At 32.8% G+C, this 20,646-nt stretch overlaps 1 protein-coding gene across 3 annotated transcripts in view; it reads right to left on the reverse strand.

Annotated features, from left to right (window-relative positions):
• FAM172A (family with sequence similarity 172 member A) overlaps window positions 1-20,646 on the reverse strand; it is a 481,319-nt gene that overhangs the window by 189,406 nt on the left and 271,267 nt on the right. For all 3 annotated transcript variants that reach the window (XM_030816846.1, XM_012505467.2, XM_030816852.1), the window contains one exon: window positions 19,827-19,946. In XM_030816846.1, coding sequence (XP_030672706.1) covers window positions 19,827-19,946 — 120 coding nt within the window. The remainder of the gene's footprint in view (window positions 1-19,826; window positions 19,947-20,646) is intronic.

Here is a 20,646-nt window from a genome sequence, read left to right on the forward strand (position 1 = left end):
AAGCCTACATTAAAGTGTTCAAATACAAATTTTCTTTTGCCTATGTGTTCTAAACAGACACAAATGGCAGGATTCTCATAAAATGCTTAAAGGCAGAAAAAGAATATAAAAGATAACTTCAAAGAAAGGCATTTCCTTAACATATGTATATTCATCTGAGTATCTAATAAGTAAACACCTGTTCATGCATATCATATCTGTAAGGATTATTCACTAAGAGTTCCCATATACTTAAGCAATCATACATACATACCAAATAATTGAGCATAATGCATTTTTAATCAACTCTTATTATACCAGAAACATTTTCATCAAGATGATAAAACTGTATTATACTTTCAATAATAATTCAATATTATTAAAAGTTGTAAAGAAAAAATACAGCATAAAGGAAATATTAGTCTTCTGATATAATTTCTTTAGCTACTGATTTTAGTTAACATTAAGAACTGCTCATATTTGCCAGTGGGAGTTAATGCTTGCTTATTAGCCAATATATATTGCTTATTTATATTATCTTGGGGCAGGGATTGAGGAAGAGTAAGAGACAGGTAGTAGATTTTTTTTTTATTCAGAAATTATATACTTTTTAATATGTTTTATTCCTCAGAAAAGAAACACTTTTGCCTAAAACAAAGTATATCTTTAGTAATCTTTTCATGTTTAATTTTTTGATTTTGAAAAATTTGAAATTTGTACATATACTGCAAGTTAAAAATCAAAGTTACAATTAAAACTTAAGTTTAAGTAACCAGAGATATATAATAATAATATCATACAGAGTGGCAAAAAATTTACAAGCATGTCCTAGGTGGTGAAATATCAAATTTTATTTCAGCAGTCAAACAGAAAAAATACATCTTTAGAGATTTTATGAGGGGATGCATTCTAATACATAATTAATGATTAATGATTTTCACTACAAAGTTACCATGGTGTTATTAGAAATTCTCAGATTCAAATATGTTATAATAGAAACATGGTAACTTCTAGAAATCACCAATCTAAATATATGATGCTTTGTTAAAGGGAAATAATGAGAACAAGGTTGAAATCACTGAATCCTTTCTTCTATGATTTAAAAATTACTATTCCTATATTTGAAAATCCATTAGCTTGAAAGCTTTTTGGCAATTCCTTGCTTCTTCATTATATATGGGAAAAAACAAAGGATTTCACTGAACAAGTTTTTACCAGCTATTTTACCGTTTTCACGTTTCCCAGTACCTCACAGCAAAACCCCCGTTTCCCCAGAAATGTTTAGAGTGTAAGCACGGTGAACATACTTCAGACTCAGATCACCATTCCCCTGCACAGAAGAGTCCGGAGAAGGTGTTCTTCCAGTGTAAGGTCCTGAGTATGATCTGAGCAGTAATAAAACAGCAGGCATCATACAGCATCCTTCCTTATAATTACACAGAGGCCACAATCCTTCATTTCCCACCAACTACCGAATTACATTTCTCCAATTTGGGTCCATACAAGAAGCTGATTATGTATAAATTTAAGGGGAAGAAATACAGCAATTTTGACTAAATTATATGTCAGAAAGTCTGTTCAGCTCAAATGCATATTTATACCTAGTTGTAGTTGCTCATGGTCACTTGCATTTGGGGTTGCCGTTCAGTCCTATAGTTTTCAATGGATCTCCTGTTGCACCATACACTTGTTGGTTGTATACAGTCAATGGTTCTTCCACATAGCTAAGCGAAAGCACTTCCCAGCATCTGAATTAGCTTGTTTGATCATGAGTTGCTGTGAAATATATAGACTCCTCTGATTTCTGAGGTAAAAGAGCTCTCCTCCACTCATGAGATTATTTTATATCTAGTAGAAGCTTAAGATATATATTCAGTCATTCAGACATGCAAATTTAACAACCAGAGACAAGTAAATTATGCAAGATGATGTATATTCTATTTCAGCTGGAAAAAATGTACAAACACTATACAATTCCAATTCAGAGAGCTACACTTGCACCAAGTTGAGAGGCACTGAACAAAAGTTGCAACGTAGTATCTGTGTTTACACAGATTGGATTTAGTTTTGAAGAGCTGTTCTTAAGTACTTGAAGAGATTTTCCATCTTAATACTTTTATATGCCTTTTTCATTGGTATTTTCATAATTTTCCCCCTAAACTACCAAACATACACTAAATCTCCAGAAAACAGTTACGGCTCTTTTATAATTTTTTTCATATTTTTATGATTTATATACGATTAACAATTTTAGACATTCTAAGTTTAAATTACTCACAAATCTAATTTTTCAATATAAGATCATATTTCCTCATATATGTTATTTACATGAATAGTAATTCTATTTATAAACACTGGCTAGGTAAATTACATACAACTCAGGTATATACTTCATTATACAGCTGTATATTGCTGAAACTTTTACAGGACACCTTAAAACAGCAAATGACATTATCTAACCACTTGAGGTTATTGTTCTTGTATAATAAACATTTAATTCGCTCCAGAGTTTTTAAAGTATGAATTCCAGAATTTCCAAAGTAAACAAAATATGATCTCTAACATTTTAGTATCAAATTTTACAAAACAGAATTATTAAAGTAGAAATAGATTTCTATGGCTTATGATATAGAGTGACACCAGTGATACCACTGAGTGAAATCACTGATGTCATGTTTTTCTGTAAAATTTAACTTCTACACTTTAACAATATTCAGAAATAGTGACCTGTTAAAAAACAGTATACACAAAAATGTCCTGATTTGTAGTAGGAGTTACTAAATATGCTTTCTAAAACCATTGTGAATTATGGTAGCAGAATTTAATTACAACCACACAATAATCAAATTCAGCCATGACACATTTCTAAATCTTTGCCAAAAGTAACCTTCTTATAAATTCACATAGGCTTTGATGAAACAGAAAACTGGTCTGGAGGAGGATATTGTCCTACATCTTGACAGAATCCTACATTTGTCTCACCAGTTCCTCACTAAATGCATAGCTAATAGGTTGGAGGTAATGGGCATTTTCTTGATAATTAGCTGTGTAGGCAAATATGTTTTTTGGCAGATCATATAAATGTTGATTTAAGGACCAGCCAATAAAGAGTGCTAAGCTGTAAAACATTCATTGCTCAATTTCTCACAGATTTGGTTGAAAAATCCTCAAGTTCAGGTTTCCATTGTCACCAAGTAACACACTACTATTTTATAAGTTATGATATGAAATATATTTCACCTATAATTGATATATAGCTGCTTACTCATTTCCATATTTGACAAATTTGTACTATTCACATTAACATTACTTATAATAATGAATAGCACCAGGAAAATCATCCTGGACCACTGTTTCATAGTGAAACTAATCAAACTCCTCATTTTCTTAAACACATAAAGCGATGCATGTCCCACTGAAACTAAGGAATCTATAATGTATATAAAGTTAGTAAAGACAAGTGGTAACCTACTGCAAACACCAGTAAATTTTAGTTTACATCTAGGTTTAAGAGATCATGTTTAAAGAAAATGGTTTCAAGCTGGAAGCAAGATACACTGTTTTAAAAACAAAAATAGTACAAGATAAGTGGCATATACTCTAGCAATTTTCTTTAACGTAGCTTTTTCAAATATAATCTAGTCTACAGTGCACTCAAACTGCAGAAACATCCAAATTAGGGGGAAAAAAAGCAATACTTATCCTTGCAAAAAGGGCCTATATTCAAAGAAACATCTGAATAAAATTGAGACATCTGCAGTAAAGTTTTACCTTCTCCCTAGAATGTTTGAGATGAACTCAGTGTAACACTGTCTTCCAAGAAAAGACAAAGTGATCAATGCAAGAACACACCAGGCTGCCTTGGACAGGCCAATCAATGCAAGAAAAAACCTTGCCCAGGGCCTTATGCAAATAGAAGCACGTCCTGCAACCTAGGGAGGGAACATGCGCAATAGATCAATTGGATATAAAAAACCTTACAGCTATATCAGCTTCAGACAGTAAATATATACTGATGAATGTCTCATACTGCCCGCGAATTCTTAAAATGGTTTATTTTTAATAGCTAGTTAAAAACTCTTCCTGGGATCTGGAGTACAGCAAAATGGAAGAAAATATCACGGGAGAAATACTCAGCATTACTTTTAAGACTGTGCAAATAAAATTCTGATTTCTTAAAATTTCTTGGCATAGCTGAATTTTGCTGTCACTTCAGAAGGTTAAGTTTTAAGTATGTTTGTATTTGAGAACAGGAAATAATCTAAAAAAAAAAAACCCACATACAATCTCAGGTAGTTTTTGAACAAAGAATAAAATAAAAATGTTATGGGAGAAATCGTTCAAAATGTAAAATTGTAGTCATCATTCATTAAAAACTCACCCTATCATCAAAGATTATTCTCTATAGTGTTTAATGTATTGATACAGGAACAGTTTTTCTTTTAAAATTAATGTTTGTATCTCCATGAATCTCTTAAAAACCTGATTAGAATGTACCTAATGCTAAATGACGAGTTAATGGGTGCAGCAAACCAACAGGGCACATGGATACATATGTAACAAACCTGCACATTGTGCACATGTACCCTAAAACCTAAAGTATAATGATAAAAAAAAAGAAAAAAAAAAAGAATGTATAATAACCTTAAGACCTAGTAGGTACACAAAGTTAGTACACAAAGCTCTCTCTCTCTCTATCCCTGTCAAAGGGTCTTGAAGGCAAGTCAGGTAATTTATAAGGCTGTATCAAAAATGTTCCATTATCAGGCCTTCAAGAGAATAATAAAAGAGTGTAAAATTTTTCTCTAAATATTTTTATTTTTTGTTTTTATTAAAACCAGCTGTTTCTTAGGAATTTCATGTTTTAAAGAGCCTTTTATAAGTTAAAAAATCAAAATATTTTAAATAGGAATTATGCCAGCAACTATAATACAGATACTATCAGGCAAATAAGAAAACTCTAAATATCTGTTAGTATATTTACTTTAATTGTCTTCTATTCTGGAATTTTAAATTTGAGAATTTAGCTGTAGATGTATTTTCAATCGGGTATGTAGCAAATATTTCCAATATTAAAAATAAATTATATGATTCTTCTTTTAGCTATTGATGTATGGGATATTCCTTGGCAAAACACTATATAAAATACGAAAATCAGTCATCTACTGTACAGTTCACTACTTGAAGCAGTTTACTTAGCCATTAAAAGGACGTAGACATCTTAAAACACTGATTTATTTAGCTAGTGGAAAGGAATATGAAATTATGCATGATATATCGGTACTATGCTCACTACCTGGGTGACAAAATCATTTGTACACCAAACTCCAGTGACATGCAGTTTACCCATGTAACAAACCTGCACATGTACCCCCGAACCTAAAAGATTGAAAAATAAATAAAACATTTTTAAAAAGAAACTATGTAGGATAAACAAAGCTCACTTTTTATTTGTAACATTTCTAGTGCTTTCTACATTGGTAAGATTTTAAGTTTCAGTTTACTCTAGTAAGACTTTTTCCCTAAGGCATAACTAAACATGTCATTCATTTGATCCTCTTAGACTCAAAGCTTTAAAAAAACTTTACTATTTTATGTGGGGAAAGCATAGAGATAAAAAAATCAAAGTAATATAATACTCTTTTATAGCTTTTCAAGTATTAGATATCAGATGAAGTGCTTATAATAAATCAGAAAGGCATGAAGTAGCAGGTTAATTATAGGGACTCAAATGTTTCCCTTTTTCCTATTTTAATTTCAAATATAGGAATTTTGAGTTGTCTGGTATTCACAGTGAAATGTAAACTCTAATTTACAGTAAGTAAAATACAAAAGACCAAGCAACTATGGTTTCACGTCTTGTTAAAATATTTAAATCATTATATTTTCTCCAATATATAGGAAAAAAATAAAATAAAAACAATTTTAGAATATTATCATCTAATATTTGATATGTGCTGACATTGTGATAAGCATTGAGTAATGAAATTCTGTATTTTTTGAGATCAATTGTACAATGTGTGTTTCTTGCTTTTAAAAGCACATTTTCAATTTAAAAGGTAGGTATCAGGTATGTTGTTTAGCCTGCCAAAGAATTTTGTGCTTTACAAATAAAAAGGCAAAATTTCTTTAAATGAAGAGTTCCCTCACCAATTAAAAATATCCTAATTTATTACAAATTTACATTGTGTAGGTTTTTTTTTTTAAACCCAATTAGAATGAAGTGTGTGTCATGGGTAAATTGATTGGTTCTGAAACTAGGCTGACTTGGACTAATTCTGTCCTTTGTGCAACCTTCGATAGGTTCCTCAATCTTTCTATCTGTCAAACAAGGCTCATCATACCTACCTGATAGAGTTAAACTTAGGCTGTACAATGCCTTGCTAAATAATGGTTTTGTTTTGTTTTGTTTTTGGAGACAGGGTCTGGCTCTGTCATCCAGGCTAGAGTACAGTGGTCCAACCACGGCTCACTGTATCCTTGAGCTCCTAGGCTCAAGCAATCCTCCCACCTCAGCTTCTTGAGTAGCTGAGACTACAGGCATGCATCATCATATCCAGCTATTTAAAAAAATTTTTTGTAGAAATGGGGTCTTACTATGTTTTCGGGCTGGTCTTGAACTCCTGGGCTGAACTGATCCTTTTCACCTCAGCCTCCCAAAGAGCTGGGATTAAAGGCATGAGCCACTGTACCTGGCATAAATAATGTTTAATGACCAAATGTACCAGAATCCTGCCCAACCTAGTGCTCTTTTTTTTTGAGTGACAGTATAGCATGGTGGTTATGAGCATGGACTTTGGAGCCAGAAAGCCTGGGTTTCAATTCTGGCTCCCTCACTAGCTAGTCGTGTGATCTTAGGTAAGTTGCTTAACATTTCTGTGGGTTAGTTTCCTCATATGTAAACTGAAGATAATAATGTAGTTACATCATAGGGTTGTTATAAGGGCTACATGAGTTAATATTTGTAAAGCAGTTAAAACAATGCCTGGTACTTGGTAGGTGCTATTCTACATAGCTATTACTTCCAGGTGTAACTTATGGATATGGATAATATGAAGGAGCAAATGCTGATAGCAGAGACTGTTCCAGTGAGATATGAAAGGTCAATTTGATTTAGTTGGTATTAGAAGACAGCTGTCTCCTTCCAGCATGGAATGAGCCGCAAAAAAGAGCCAACCAGGGGTTTGGCCAACGAAACTCATCTACTTTCCAGATCCTCATCAAGTGTTTTCAATTTTCCTGCTTAAACTAAATTTCCAGAGCACCACATCAAAACATATTCAAAATTTAAATATAAATGATTTGGAGACTGTCTAATTTTACATTTTCCACACCTTATTTCCCCTTCACTAGTTTGAGTAATGAAAAATCGATTAAAATTGAAAGCCTTAGTTGGAAGGCACAAAAAGAATAAGCAATAAAGAAATAATAAAAACTAAATCATCATATAACTCAACAGAGAAATGTAGAATTGAACCCTGAAATACATGAAAAACCGGGAGGTTGTCTGAGGGTTAACAGTCACTACAATTAGTACAATACACTATTTATTTATTTTTCACAGGTACTTCATGAGAAAACAAAAACGTAACTGTTACAAAGTGAGGTCATACTTTTAATGGGAGAAAGATATATTTCATGTTTCTCATCTGTAAAATGGGGACAACAGTATCTCATAAAAGTGTTATGAGAATTAAATGAGATAAAGTATACAAATTGCTTAGGATAGCGCCCAGTGCATTATCATTTAAGCATGAGAGATGCTGATGATCAGCACGAGGATGAGGCCACTGCCTTCTGATTTGCAAGAGACTCATAAATGCTAGTTCTATTTTAAAAGTTTATCCTTAAAGACACTACTATGAATTTTTTAGAACTGTTCTTGACCCAGTCATGTCTTAGGCTATCATGGCTGGCTGACAGATTACATGTATTCTATACTGATAGCAATGACAGAACTCTATGAGAGTGAGGCAGAACTCTTAACACAGTAATTGGATATGAAGGTATCTGTTCTGAGAATCTACTGTGAGATCTTAGAGTAAACACACATGCTACCAGACGTTAAAGTTTACAATATACTAAAGATATCTAATATATTACTACATATTTAATATGTAGACATAATATAAATATGTTTAATATTTGGATAGATGCCCTACAATGTGTAATAGGAAGCAAACCTTAAAATTTGAGGCTGAGCCTAGAACAGTAAACTTTCATTACACTATCAATGATATTGGAACAGGAATTTTTTTTCTGAGATAAACTGAGCAGTAATACAATGGTAATATATAGGCCACTGATCTCACATCATTTTATTTTCACAATTTACAGGGCATCATTTGATGGAGAAAGTCAAAGTTTCTTTGTTGTCAGCAGACAGGCTACTAGAAACCTTTAGAAAATCAACATTTATACTTATAAAGAATCCCAACCGGAAAGGAGTCAAGACTGGGGATTTCTACTGTAGGAGAAAGTTGAGTGTGTTTTATCTTTCTGCCCAGCACAGAAAGATAAATATAAAGTTTTTCTTCTAATGCAGTTGTCTGGTGAATGCAGTATGGAAATTTGGAGAAAATAGAAGTTAGATATTGACTTCTGGAAATTCAGGCAGAAATAGGCATATTAGAAGTTTAATATGCCTATTTAGGCACAAATATTAGAAGTTTAATATGCCTATTTGTGCCTAAATATCCATTTAAATCATTTGACTCAATTATAAAATTGTCACTAAAATATTGAATAGCAATTTTTATTTGTATTCTAATGCTCCTTAACAAGCTTCTTCACGAGAAAAATTCATATAAGGTATGGAAAAACTAAGAAGAAATCTGAATACACTAATCTTAGGAGGTAATTAGATTTAAAAGAGGCCATGAGGATGGAGCCCCCAAGATGGGGTTAGTGTCCTTATAAGAAGAGGAAGAGACTAGAGCTTTCTCTCCCTCTTTCTGCCATGTGAGGACACAATGAGAACATGGCTATAGGCAAACCAAGAAGGCCCTCAATGAATCCCAACCATGTTAACACCCTTATCTAGGACTTCTCAGTCTCCAGAACTCAGAGAAATAAATGTTGTTTAAGCCACCTGTCTATGGCATTTTTGTTATATCATTGGTAGAAATATGCATCTTAAAGTCAATTCTGATGAGGTCTCAGATGAAAATGAGAAACATGTTACTGGACAATGGAGAAAAGGTAATCCTTGAGATGAAGTGGCAAAGAACTTGGCTGAATTGTGTGTTCTAGTGTTTTCTAGAAGGTAGAACTTGTGACAATAAAATTGAACATTTAGCTGAGGAGATTTCTAAGTAAAGTGTTAGAGGAGCAGCTTGGTTCCTCTTGATTGCTTATAGTGAAAATGCAAGAAGAGAGAAATGAGCAAGAAATTATTAAGAAAAAAGGATAGAGAGCTTATAGATTTTGGAAATTCTCAGCCTATCCATATTGAACAAAAGAGAAAGGATGTTCTGAAGAGAGCACTAAGGATGTGGCTGAACAAACATTTGATAAGATTAGTATGGGTGTGAACCACAAACTTAATCAAATATCCCAGCAGGAAAACTGTTAGTTTGACCTACAGGGAAAGAAGATGGGACTGTGGGAAGGCAACTGTCTATAAGACACGAAGTATGCCCTCACTAGAGCCTGGATCTGCTGGTACTTTTATTTTGGGTTTCCTAGCCTCCTGAACTGTGAGAACAAATGTTTGTTGTATAAGCCACATAGTCTATAATATTTTTGTTATAGGAGCCCAAAATGACCAAGATAATGAATAAATACTTAAATAAGCAAACTAATTTCTAGAGGGTATGAGCCTTATTCAATTTAATCACAGAAAACATAACTGAAATTTGGGGTTCAAATAAGGTTCTGCTAGTTTCTTCGATTAGAGATTTCAGTATCTTCTTAGTTGAATTCCTAATCAATTTCCATTAACGGCGCTTCTAAGTGTTCAAAATTTCAGGGCCACAGACTGTACCTTCTGTGCACTCAGTGAGACTGACTCCCAATGTCCCTGTTTTTCAACTTAAATTATCAATTTCGTTCTCTTGTCCATCTTCTTCTCTGTCTTGTGGCTCAGGCCTTACTTTCTTCATTTTGACCCAACATAGCACCATTTGAGATCTGGTCCTGATAATTCATTTATAAATAAATCTACAATCAACAACTATTTCTTGAGTATGTACTCATTGTATGTCCAGCCAGGCTAGGCAGCATGGCATAAACCAATGAAAATAATACGTTTGTTATTTATTTTCTACCAGTTAAAAAAAGAATTCTAAGGTTGCATCAAGCAAAAGATAACTATGTATTAGGACAATGAATAGGAGACTGAGGCTGAGAATAAATTACTGAAATGGAAAACTAACCATAGCTCTGGGTTTCTGGGAGATAAAGGCAAAAATGTATTATATAGTCATTATTTTCTAACAAAAAGAACATATCAGTTCATCTGTACAAATGATTTTTCCTAGTACTTACCTCTAAGACAAATTTACTGTATGGATCTTTATACTGTGGACCTTAACATAATGATCTCTTAGCTATTATCCCACTTCACAAATATCCCGTATATTATTCTCTTTGTTTAAAAATGTTTCCTATTTAGACTAAAACCTTGAGGCCAGAGATCATGTGTTCTAATGTTTCCCCAGTACTTGTGTGGAGTGGGTATGTTCAACTGAAACAGTAATTATCTTTAATAACAATTTTTGGAAACATTTCTTGCCTTGAGGGCATAATATTCAATCTTAACTCCAAGAAAACACTTTTTTTGTTTGCTTGTTTTAGGAGACAAAGTCTTGCTGTGTTGCCCAGGCTAGAGTGTGGTGGTGTGATCATAGCTCACTGCAGCTTCAAACTCCTGGGTTCATGCAATCCTCCTGCCTCAGCCTCCCGAATAGCTGGGACTACAGGCATGTGCCACCATGCCTGGCTTAATTTTTTTTTTTTTTAATTTTTGTACAGACGAGGTCTTCCTATGTTGCCCTGGGTGGTCTCAAACTCCTGGCCTCAAGCAATCCTCCTGCCTCAGCCTCCCAAAGAGTTGGGATTACAGGAATGAGCCTCAAGGTTCAGCCAAGAAACACTTTCAATCCACAAAGTCAAACTTTTGTGGTTCTGGTGGCTTTATTGTAAGCTAAATTCATTCAATGAAAGTGTTAAAAACCTGTAACAAAAGATATGAAGTGAGAACAATTGATATACATGTAGGGGTTAAAAATCTCCAACTCTGAAAGTTAAAATTACAGAGACCTAGAAGAGTATCACTTTGTTACTCTGAGACCAAAGAAGGTGTTAGACCCATAGTGAAAATTTGGCCATAAGAGAAGGAAAAATGATAGTCCTTCCTCTCCATCTCCTTTATTGCCACAGAAACCGGATAACCAGGGTACCAAAGACCAGTCCAGAGTATCTTAAATGTCCTCAGAATGCAGTATTCTACTCTATTCCATTCTAATCTAAGCCACATAATCAGACTTCTGCCTTGATTTGTTCACAATCCTTCAGATTTTTATGCCTATGATTATCACTTATTTCTTTCTCTGAAAAAGATCCCATTTTGAAACTCCCAGGCAATGAGTGAAGCCTTAAACCTTTTACTTTGTGAATCCTCCCCCAGGTACTGGATCCTGTTTATTTTTTCTCCTTCATTTCCTATAAAGGAGTGAGGTGGGACATGGTGAAGGAAAACAGGCACTCTTAAAACCAATTACTAGATTCTGTTTGCTCGGTCATTACCCATTGCCTTGATTTTCTGTTCCCCACAACCAGATTGTACTTCCTGATTCAAACCTGAGCTTACCATAGTCTGATATAACTCCCTGGTGAGAGCTCACATTCTATTCCCTCTAAAGCCAACCTCTACAGCTGAAGTAGCTCCTCTTGAAACTATCCTGAACTCTAGTAATAAGATCTTTACTCAAATCTGGCTTCCACTGTTGTTCCCTCAAGCCTTCCCTTAACAAAGATCCAGTATGCTTTGAGTCTAAATCCACCTGGCTCCTCTGAGGTAACTTGAATAAATTATTTAGTAACGATTGGATCCTAACTTTTAAAAGTTAAATGACTTTGATTGTGAATTCTTTTTGTCCCCTAGAAGTCCTTTCCAATTTGAGATGTCCGAGGTGCACTGTGCCTGGGAATTTTATTTGGGAGAGGGCTTACAATGAATGATCATTTTAAGGTTACAAGAACAGTAAAAACAGCCCTATTATCAACTGAAATGTGTTTTTCTACATTCCTTCTTATAAAAGGCTTACAATAGTCAATCATAGTCTCATATTTGCAGTAAAATACAAAATCTATCATTAAGATCTTTTATAATACCAATGGAAAAAAGAAATATTTCTTATGTAATGATTTATATTTAACAAATTAATATGTCAATTCCTTTGAGTTCTCCTTAACTTGTTATTGTGCTAATTTTGCCAGGCAGTCCTTGGTTTCCCAGCAGTCTTTGTGGAACCAGGAGACAGAGTGACCAATCTCTCAGCTACAAACATGCAGGGAAGGCAGTAGGACCTGAATGCAGCTCATCTACTATGTGGACACTAAGAAAAACCTCTTCCAAACGTAATTCCAATGGAGTAAGATGGGTCCTTTATTCTACAAAAATATCCCTATTAAAGATTAGTGAAATTTTTCTCTACTTCAGCAGCCTTCCAAACAATCGAATCTTGGTGTGCATGAAGGATATAAAAGGATATAAACATTAAGGAGCACACTAAGTTCTTAAGGGAAATAATCTATCAGGAATGAAAACAATCACAACTAATATCATACTTAACGATGAAATACTGTACAATTTCCTCTTAAGATCAGGAACAAGACAAAGATGTTCACACTAGCCACCTCTATTCAACCTTGTACTAGAGGTTCTAGCCAGGGGAATTTGGCAAAAAACCAAAAATATATAAATTAATTAGATAAACATTCATCCCGATTGAAAAGGAAGAAGTAAAACTATCTGTATTCACGAATGGTATGATCTTGAATATGAAAACACCTAAGGAATACACACACACACACACACACACACACACACACAATTAGAACTAAAAATAGTGAATTCAGCAAGGTTGCAAAATATAAGACTAACATATAAAAATAAATCATGTCTGTATATACTAGTACTGAATATGAAAATAAAATTAAGAAAACAATTTCAGTTAGAATAGCTTCAAAAATAATCAAATACTTAGAAATAAATTTAAGAGAAGAAGCTTAAGACTTGTACACTGAAAACAGCAAAGCATTTTTGAAAAAAGACCTAAATAAATGGAAAGAAAGCCCACTGTCACGGATTAGAAGACTTAAGATTGTCAAGATGGCAACACTCCCCAAATTAACCTATTTAATCAATCCCAATACAAATCTCTGCTTTTTTATTTTTGCAGAAATTAACAAATCAGTCCTAAAATTCATATGGAAAAGCAAGACCTAGAATAGTCAAAATCATCTTGAAACGGAATGAACAAAGTTGGAGGATCTACCCCCGATTTCAAAACTTACCACAAAGCTACAGTAATCAAGTCAGTGTGGTACTGGTATGAAGACAGGCGTATGTATGGAATAAAATACAGTCCAGAAGCAAACCCTTACATTTATCGTCTATGGATTTTGACAAGGGTGCTAAGACAAATCAAAGAAGAAAGAAGAGTATTTTTCAATAAGTGGTGCTGGGATTAACTAAAGATCCATATTCAAAAGAATTAAGTTGGACTCTTACCTCACACAATATACAAAAACTAGCTTAAATGACAAAAACAAAAACTAGATAAATTGGACTTCATCAAAATTAAAACTTCTGTACTTTGGAGGAAATCATCAAGAAAGTGAATTAGTCATCCAGAGAATGGGAGAAAATTTTCACAATCATTTATCAATAAGAGATTTGTACCAATATATAAAGACCTATGAAAAATCAAAAATAAAAATGATAACCCAATTAAAATTGAGCAAAGGATTTGAGTAGACATTTCTCCAAAAAATGCAAATGGCCAACAGCACATAAAAAGAGGCTCAACATCATTATTCATCAGAGAAATGAAAAAAAAAAAAAAACCTACAGTGAGATGCCACTTCACACCTACTAGGATAGCTAATATAAAAAAAGACAGATAATAATAAGTGCTGGTGAGGATGTGCAGAAAATGGAACCCTTATACACTGCTGGCAGGATTGTAAGTATGGGGAGAAATGGGTAATGGGTATGGAATTTCTTTTGGGGTGATAAAAATGTTGTTAAATTAGATAGTAATGATAGTTGTACAAGTCTGCAAATATGCAAAAAGACTTTGAACTGCATATTTTATTTAAAGGATGAATTTTATGGCATGTAAGTCATATTTCAATAAAGCTCAATAAATCTCCATTATATCTTGATAAAAGTATGTAAAATTTACCTCAGAAATAAAAAAGCTTAAAAAATGCAAACAAGCAAACATAAGCTAATTATTAAATAAAAGGTGAAGTTGAAATGATTGGGGATGAAATGGAAAGTTTTCGAGACTTATTTCATAGACTGCCATATAACATTGTAAGGATATTATTACGATGATAATTTAGTTATATTATAATTTAGTTTAGTCATTTTCTTATTTTATTGAAAAGACTATACCTACAAGGGTGTGTCATAGAGAAGCAATCTTTTCAGTCAGACTGAGAGCTGGGCATGCCAGCAACAAGGAGTCTATAATAGTCTTACACCAGAACAAAAAAAGTAACACGGTTTAATGTGGAGTAACTGATTAGGTAGAATTCCCAAATCAGTCAATATTTAAATGGAGAGTAGGGAGAATTAATAAATTTAGTTAGTAAAAGCGTTAAGTGTTAAACTCTATATGTTAGTCAACTAACTGTGCAGATATTTAAGACTACTCGTGTTGTTGTAATACATATTATTTTCAAACTTGGGATAAGAGCAGTATTAGACTCTTTATCCTCAAGATGTTTCTAGATCATTTGGGCAAAATGAGATTGGACATAAAAGATAACTTTAACAAAACTAATTAATATGTATCTTGAAGTTATATTACAAATGGCAATTTATTTTTACTGAATTACCTAGATTTTTAAAGTAAGTTTGTAAGAGTATTTTTGGCCTGAGATATCTGGATACCATTATGATTCAGTTTTTCTTGCTTACTTCCCTAATTTTAACTTCCCTCAATTTTTGACTCCCAGCAGCCCAACTTTTAGCTGTTCTCATTGATCACATTATGCAGATATCTTACCAATATCCAATTTACTTTGTTCCTCATGGACAAAATATAAATGACACTTCTTTAAGGTCATAGTTAGCTGATGTAAAAGACTAATTATTTTAGTTCCATTTTCTCTTCAGTGTAAATCCAAATCATGCTCCAGGCAATTTAAAAAAATCTACTGAGAGTAGAGAGAGGTTGAGTGTCCTCATACAGCTATGTCCAAAACCAGTCCTCTATCAGCTGCTGAAGGGCAGCTTAGGCTGCCTGGAGGCCAGGGAGCCCAGCATGGAACAATGGCAGGAAAATAGAGTTCCCTTCATTCCTTAATTCACATGCAAGTGAGGTGCCAATCAAGTGCTGACAAGCATGGAAAAACCAAAATCAAAAGTGGGTAGCGATACACTTTCAAAAGGAGCTGTTTTCACACATTTCTAAGTGATTTTTTAATGATGGTTGTGAATATACTAATAATAACATGGAAAAGGAAATAAAAGTAATAAGAAAAACACAAAGTTCGTATCAGTTGAGATGATACAATAAACTAATGAAATATAAATATATTTCATTATATAATTAAGTAATATATAAAATTACTTAACATGTTTTACAAAAATATATGAACACTCTTGTTTTGGCTAAGCAAAGAGATTTCCATTCAAATTGATACATTGAGCACTGCAAACAGGGAAGTTAAGGTGTGCTGAGATCAATAACTGGGCATTGATAAAGCCTGTTAATTTCCAAATTAAATAAAAAATTTAAGGTTACTTGATTTGGCCAAACTGATCACCTGGAAAGATAAGAGCAAAACACTCTGAAATGGCCAACAATAAAAGCAATGAAATCACTTCATCATAGTAGCTGGAGAAAAAGATGACGAAGAAGGTCAAAAACTGCATTGTTTTAAAATGACAGTTAATTTTCAAAAAATGAGCCTGAATTTTTTACAACTAATATAAGGCAAAAGTAAGTTGCATTATTTGTAGATTTCTTTCCAGATGAATTTGGTAAATACATTCTAATTATGGTTAATAATTCTATTACGTGTAAAGTAAAATTTGTAAGAAATTTCAGGCTTTGTAAATGATGGTTTAATAACTGTAACTTTACATATTGGCATTATTTTAAGTATACAGAAAAGATAACAGAGGCAGATATATTACTTTTAAAAGTTCATTATCAATTCATGAGATGAAACAGTTCTTTCCTTTTGTCTTTAATGACTAAATCCTACAATCAATAGGGTTGTCTTATCAAAATTTATTTTTACTAGGAATACAGAGAGTTCAGAGAATTGGAAATTTGAGTTGTTACCATATGGTGAGAGTAAAAGCAATTAATAGCATATTTTTAATATCATGTTTCTTCTTCTTATAATAAAATGTATACTGTTTTTTAATGACGTTAGATCTAATCAAGTTCTAAGACTTACTACCATAAAATGAATATTGGTTTTGAAAAAAATCTCTGATAAGATATTCTTCAGGAGAAATTCAACATTTTAAGATAGGATATAATAGTAAATTATGCAATAGTAATCACTTTTCAAAAACAAATATTTGAAAAGTAATAGTAAATCACTTTTTGAAAACAACAATTAGCAAAATATTAAAGCGTAAGTAATTGCATTTACTGGTGAAACTGTACTTGCTACAATTTACATTTAAAACAATTTTTTTTGAAATTCATGACATAACGAAGAATGTGAACTTGTATGACAGTGGTACAAAAACAATTTCCATGTATTCAAACATGATGCTACAAACTAAGACTGTTCCCTAAGAAATGTGTGTGTGTGTGTGTGTGTGTGTGTGTGATCTTTAATCAAAAGTAAAATTTTATGACAATTTAAATGACTGAAATCCAAAGGATTTACTGTCTGACATGTATAATGCACTACTGGGACAAAAAAACAAATCATAATTTAAGATTTATATATTAATCTTGACAATTTACTTCCTTGTAAAATTAATATTAAAATTTTGAATGAAAGTAAAACAATTCATACAATACAGTTAATGTTGAAAAGTCCTGAAAAAATGCCTATTTGTCAACATTTTAACACCATGAGTTTTTAAATCTTTTGCTTTTGCCTAAAACTGAGTAACATTTTTTTTCAGTTTTAGGCAAAAGCAAAGGATCTAAAAACATTTCAATGTTTATTATTTCTTTAACAATACTATATTTTAGAAAGCCTTTGAAACAAAAACACAGTGGACCTAAACATATTAATCAAATTTGTCAAAAAATAATGTAAAATTCATCAGGGTACAATGCTATTTGCTTAAAGGAATCTATTGTATTAGGTCAAGAACCAGTCTTTATTCATTTGCCACCATCCGTATGCTTCCATTACATACCCCCAAATCAAAGTTATTTCACAAAAAGTAGCAAAAAAAAAAAAAAAAAAAAAAGAAGATGAGATAATTGCCATTAATACTTTAGAAACTAAACAACGTATATTACATTAAATAGACTTCTCAGCCCTGGCGTTGCCTGACAGATATGTGATGTGCCAGTGGTTATATTATATTCCTCCTCCCATGCATGTGCCTCCTGCAGAGATAGCAGACTACAGAAGCTGACCCTTACTGAGACCATCTTGTCTCTCTGACAAAGCTCCTTTTTAACTTCTTACTTACTGGTTACTTCCTGTGATGGAGAAAAACTTTAGCTCAGCTTGTGATAATTTCACAGGCCCTGAGGACCCTGACCCTAATAGCCTCAAGGTCAGAAGTCAAGTCTTGTTCTGAAACATCTGTGTGCTTTATATTAAAGTGGAACAAAAGTGGAGAAATATCCACCAGTGTGTGACAAGCAGGACGGGCAAAACAGGACTGACACACTGGTCATCTGTTAACTCTGGCATCTTCAGTTCATTGTAAAAACTGTCCAAAAGGCATGTAAATTTTAAGTTTGGTGTGTAAAGGTTTTCGTAAACTGTCTAAAAGTTAAAAAATGGGAATTTATGTTTTATAGAACTCTAAAATTTGATTAGCCTTGCAGACTTTCAGACATATTTTAAGTCACTCTACAAGTCAAGAAATTTCATGCTTTAAGTAATTTAACAGCTTACAAAGAAAAAATAAGCTATATATAATCTATATCTATGGAGATATAGAGATATATATATCTATATAGCTATATATCTATATCTGTAGGGATTGAAAGGAATTATTTGAAAAACAACATTCATATTTTAAAAAGTACATCATACTAGTGTGCTAAAGAGCTATCTTAAGATATCTATTATATATATATCAAAATAAATCAATTAATTCAACATAGTTAAAATTAGTTGAAAATAATCCCTAAAAACTGAAATAAATTTAGAAAATAAATGATTTAACTTAACGATTTATTGATCTTAAGACAGCAGAAGCACTTGTAGAGTTAGGTCAGCTAAAATATTCTCAGATGTCACTACCAGTTTTATAACTAAATCAAGTGGGTAAGCAATAAGACATAGGGAGGTTGAAAAGGTCATGGAAATATATTCAATTTCCATGTCAGAGAAAAACACGCCAAAGTCTAGAAACATAAAAATTAGGCAATCAATATGTGTCTCTGGTTTAATGTCCACTTAGATCTATTTGGATTTAAAATGATCAACTGCACTTTTATCAAATTAATTATTTTATGGTAAGATTGGTAACTTCCTGTAACATAAGAGTTTATGGACAGGGAGGCATGAATTCTTCATTAATCCATTATTAGAATTGATTATATCACATTAACCATGCTGGCCCATGATTGTGATATTGTAATATTGCATCTAAAACAGACAGAATTCAGAAATTTGGTAATTTTTTTCTATCACGTACATATAATCTTAACTCCAAGAATCAAATTATTTTGAAATATGAAGATTTCTATGACCAAACAATGCATTCTAGTTAGAAGCAGATTAATGGAAGCTTTCTTGTAGTTTCAATACTAATTATATAAAATTCTGATCAAGTATCAAGTCAGTTAAAGACTATCAAAATATTCTCAAGTATTCAAAATGTCTCTTGAAATTTTAAACACTTTATAGATAACATAAGCCTCAATGGTATATACATAAAGCAGGAAACAATAAATATCATGAAATGTATGGAAACTGGCACTATAATGTAGAAATTAAAAACTAATATGTAAATAAGGAACAGGCAAAAAGCTTTCTGGTTAGCACTAAAAAGCTCTGTCACCATAAAATAAATTAGTAGGCTGAGGCAGGCAGATCATGAGGTCAGGAGATTGAGACCATCCTGGCCAACATGGGGAAACCCCGTCTCTACTAAAAATATAAAAATTAGCTGAGCATGGTGGTGCGTGCCTGTAATCCCAGCTACTTGGGAGGCTGAGGCAGGAGAATAGCCTGAACCAGGGAGTCAGAGGTTGCAGTGAGCTGAGATGGTGCCACTGCCGTCTAGCCTGGCGACAGAGACTCCATCTCAAAAAATAATAATATTAATAAAATAAATAAGTAAATTAATAAACTATTTTCAAACATCATAAAAGTATTTACTCAAAATATGTTATTTTCCTTCTTTATAACATAACTTAAAGAGTACTGATACCAACAGAAAGGAGAGGGGATAAACCTACAAGGAGACTGGAACTAAAAAGAGTGAAATATGCACTTACCAGTTCAACAAAAGCAAGTCCTCCATAGCTGTGAGCAACGAAAAACACATTCTCAGCAGCAGCCTGAGCTATGAAATGATCCCAAACATAGATTGCATGTTCTTCAGGAGAACCATTTTCCTGTAAGGGAAACAAATGTCATATATTACATACTATATCTAATTATTATCATAGCAAACAACAATTAAATTATATGCTTGCATACACAGCATAGGAAATACAATGGTTGTAGCTCATTCAAAATAAAAATAATATAAAAGAATTACATTGAAAATTCAAATTAGAGAATATGAGAGGACTTCAAAAAGTTTGTAAAAAAATAAAATTAAAAGATAAAAATAAAAAATACTTTATTTCTGAACATTTCATGAAGGTCAAGAAACTTTTGTAAGTGGTGATACATGCCTTTTAGTACACCCCTAAAGAACTCAGGATCCTGGTAATTTAACCATGTCAATGCAGTCTTTTTTACATTATTAACTGAAGAAAAGTGGTGCCCTTAAACATTTTTTAAGATTAGAAAACTAAAAGTCAGAAGGAGCCAAATCAGGACTGCAAGGTGGATGCCTAATGATTTCCCAGAGAAACTCCTGCAAAATTACCCTTGTTTGATGAGAGGAATGAACAGGATATTCTTGTGGTTGAGAACTCTCCGATGAAGCTTTCCCAGGCATTTTTCTGCTAAAGCTTTCGCTAAATTTCTCAAAACACTTTCATAATAAACAGATGCTATTGTTCTTTGGCCCTCTAGAAAGTCAGTAAGGAAAATGCCTTGGGCATCCCCCCAAACTGTTGCCAGAACCTTTCATCTTGACCAGTC

The sequence above is a fragment of the Nomascus leucogenys genome, chromosome 2 (assembly GCF_006542625.1).
Source record: "Nomascus leucogenys isolate Asia chromosome 2, Asia_NLE_v1, whole genome shotgun sequence".
In the NCBI taxonomy this organism is placed as follows: Eukaryota; Metazoa; Chordata; class Mammalia; order Primates; family Hylobatidae; genus Nomascus; species Nomascus leucogenys.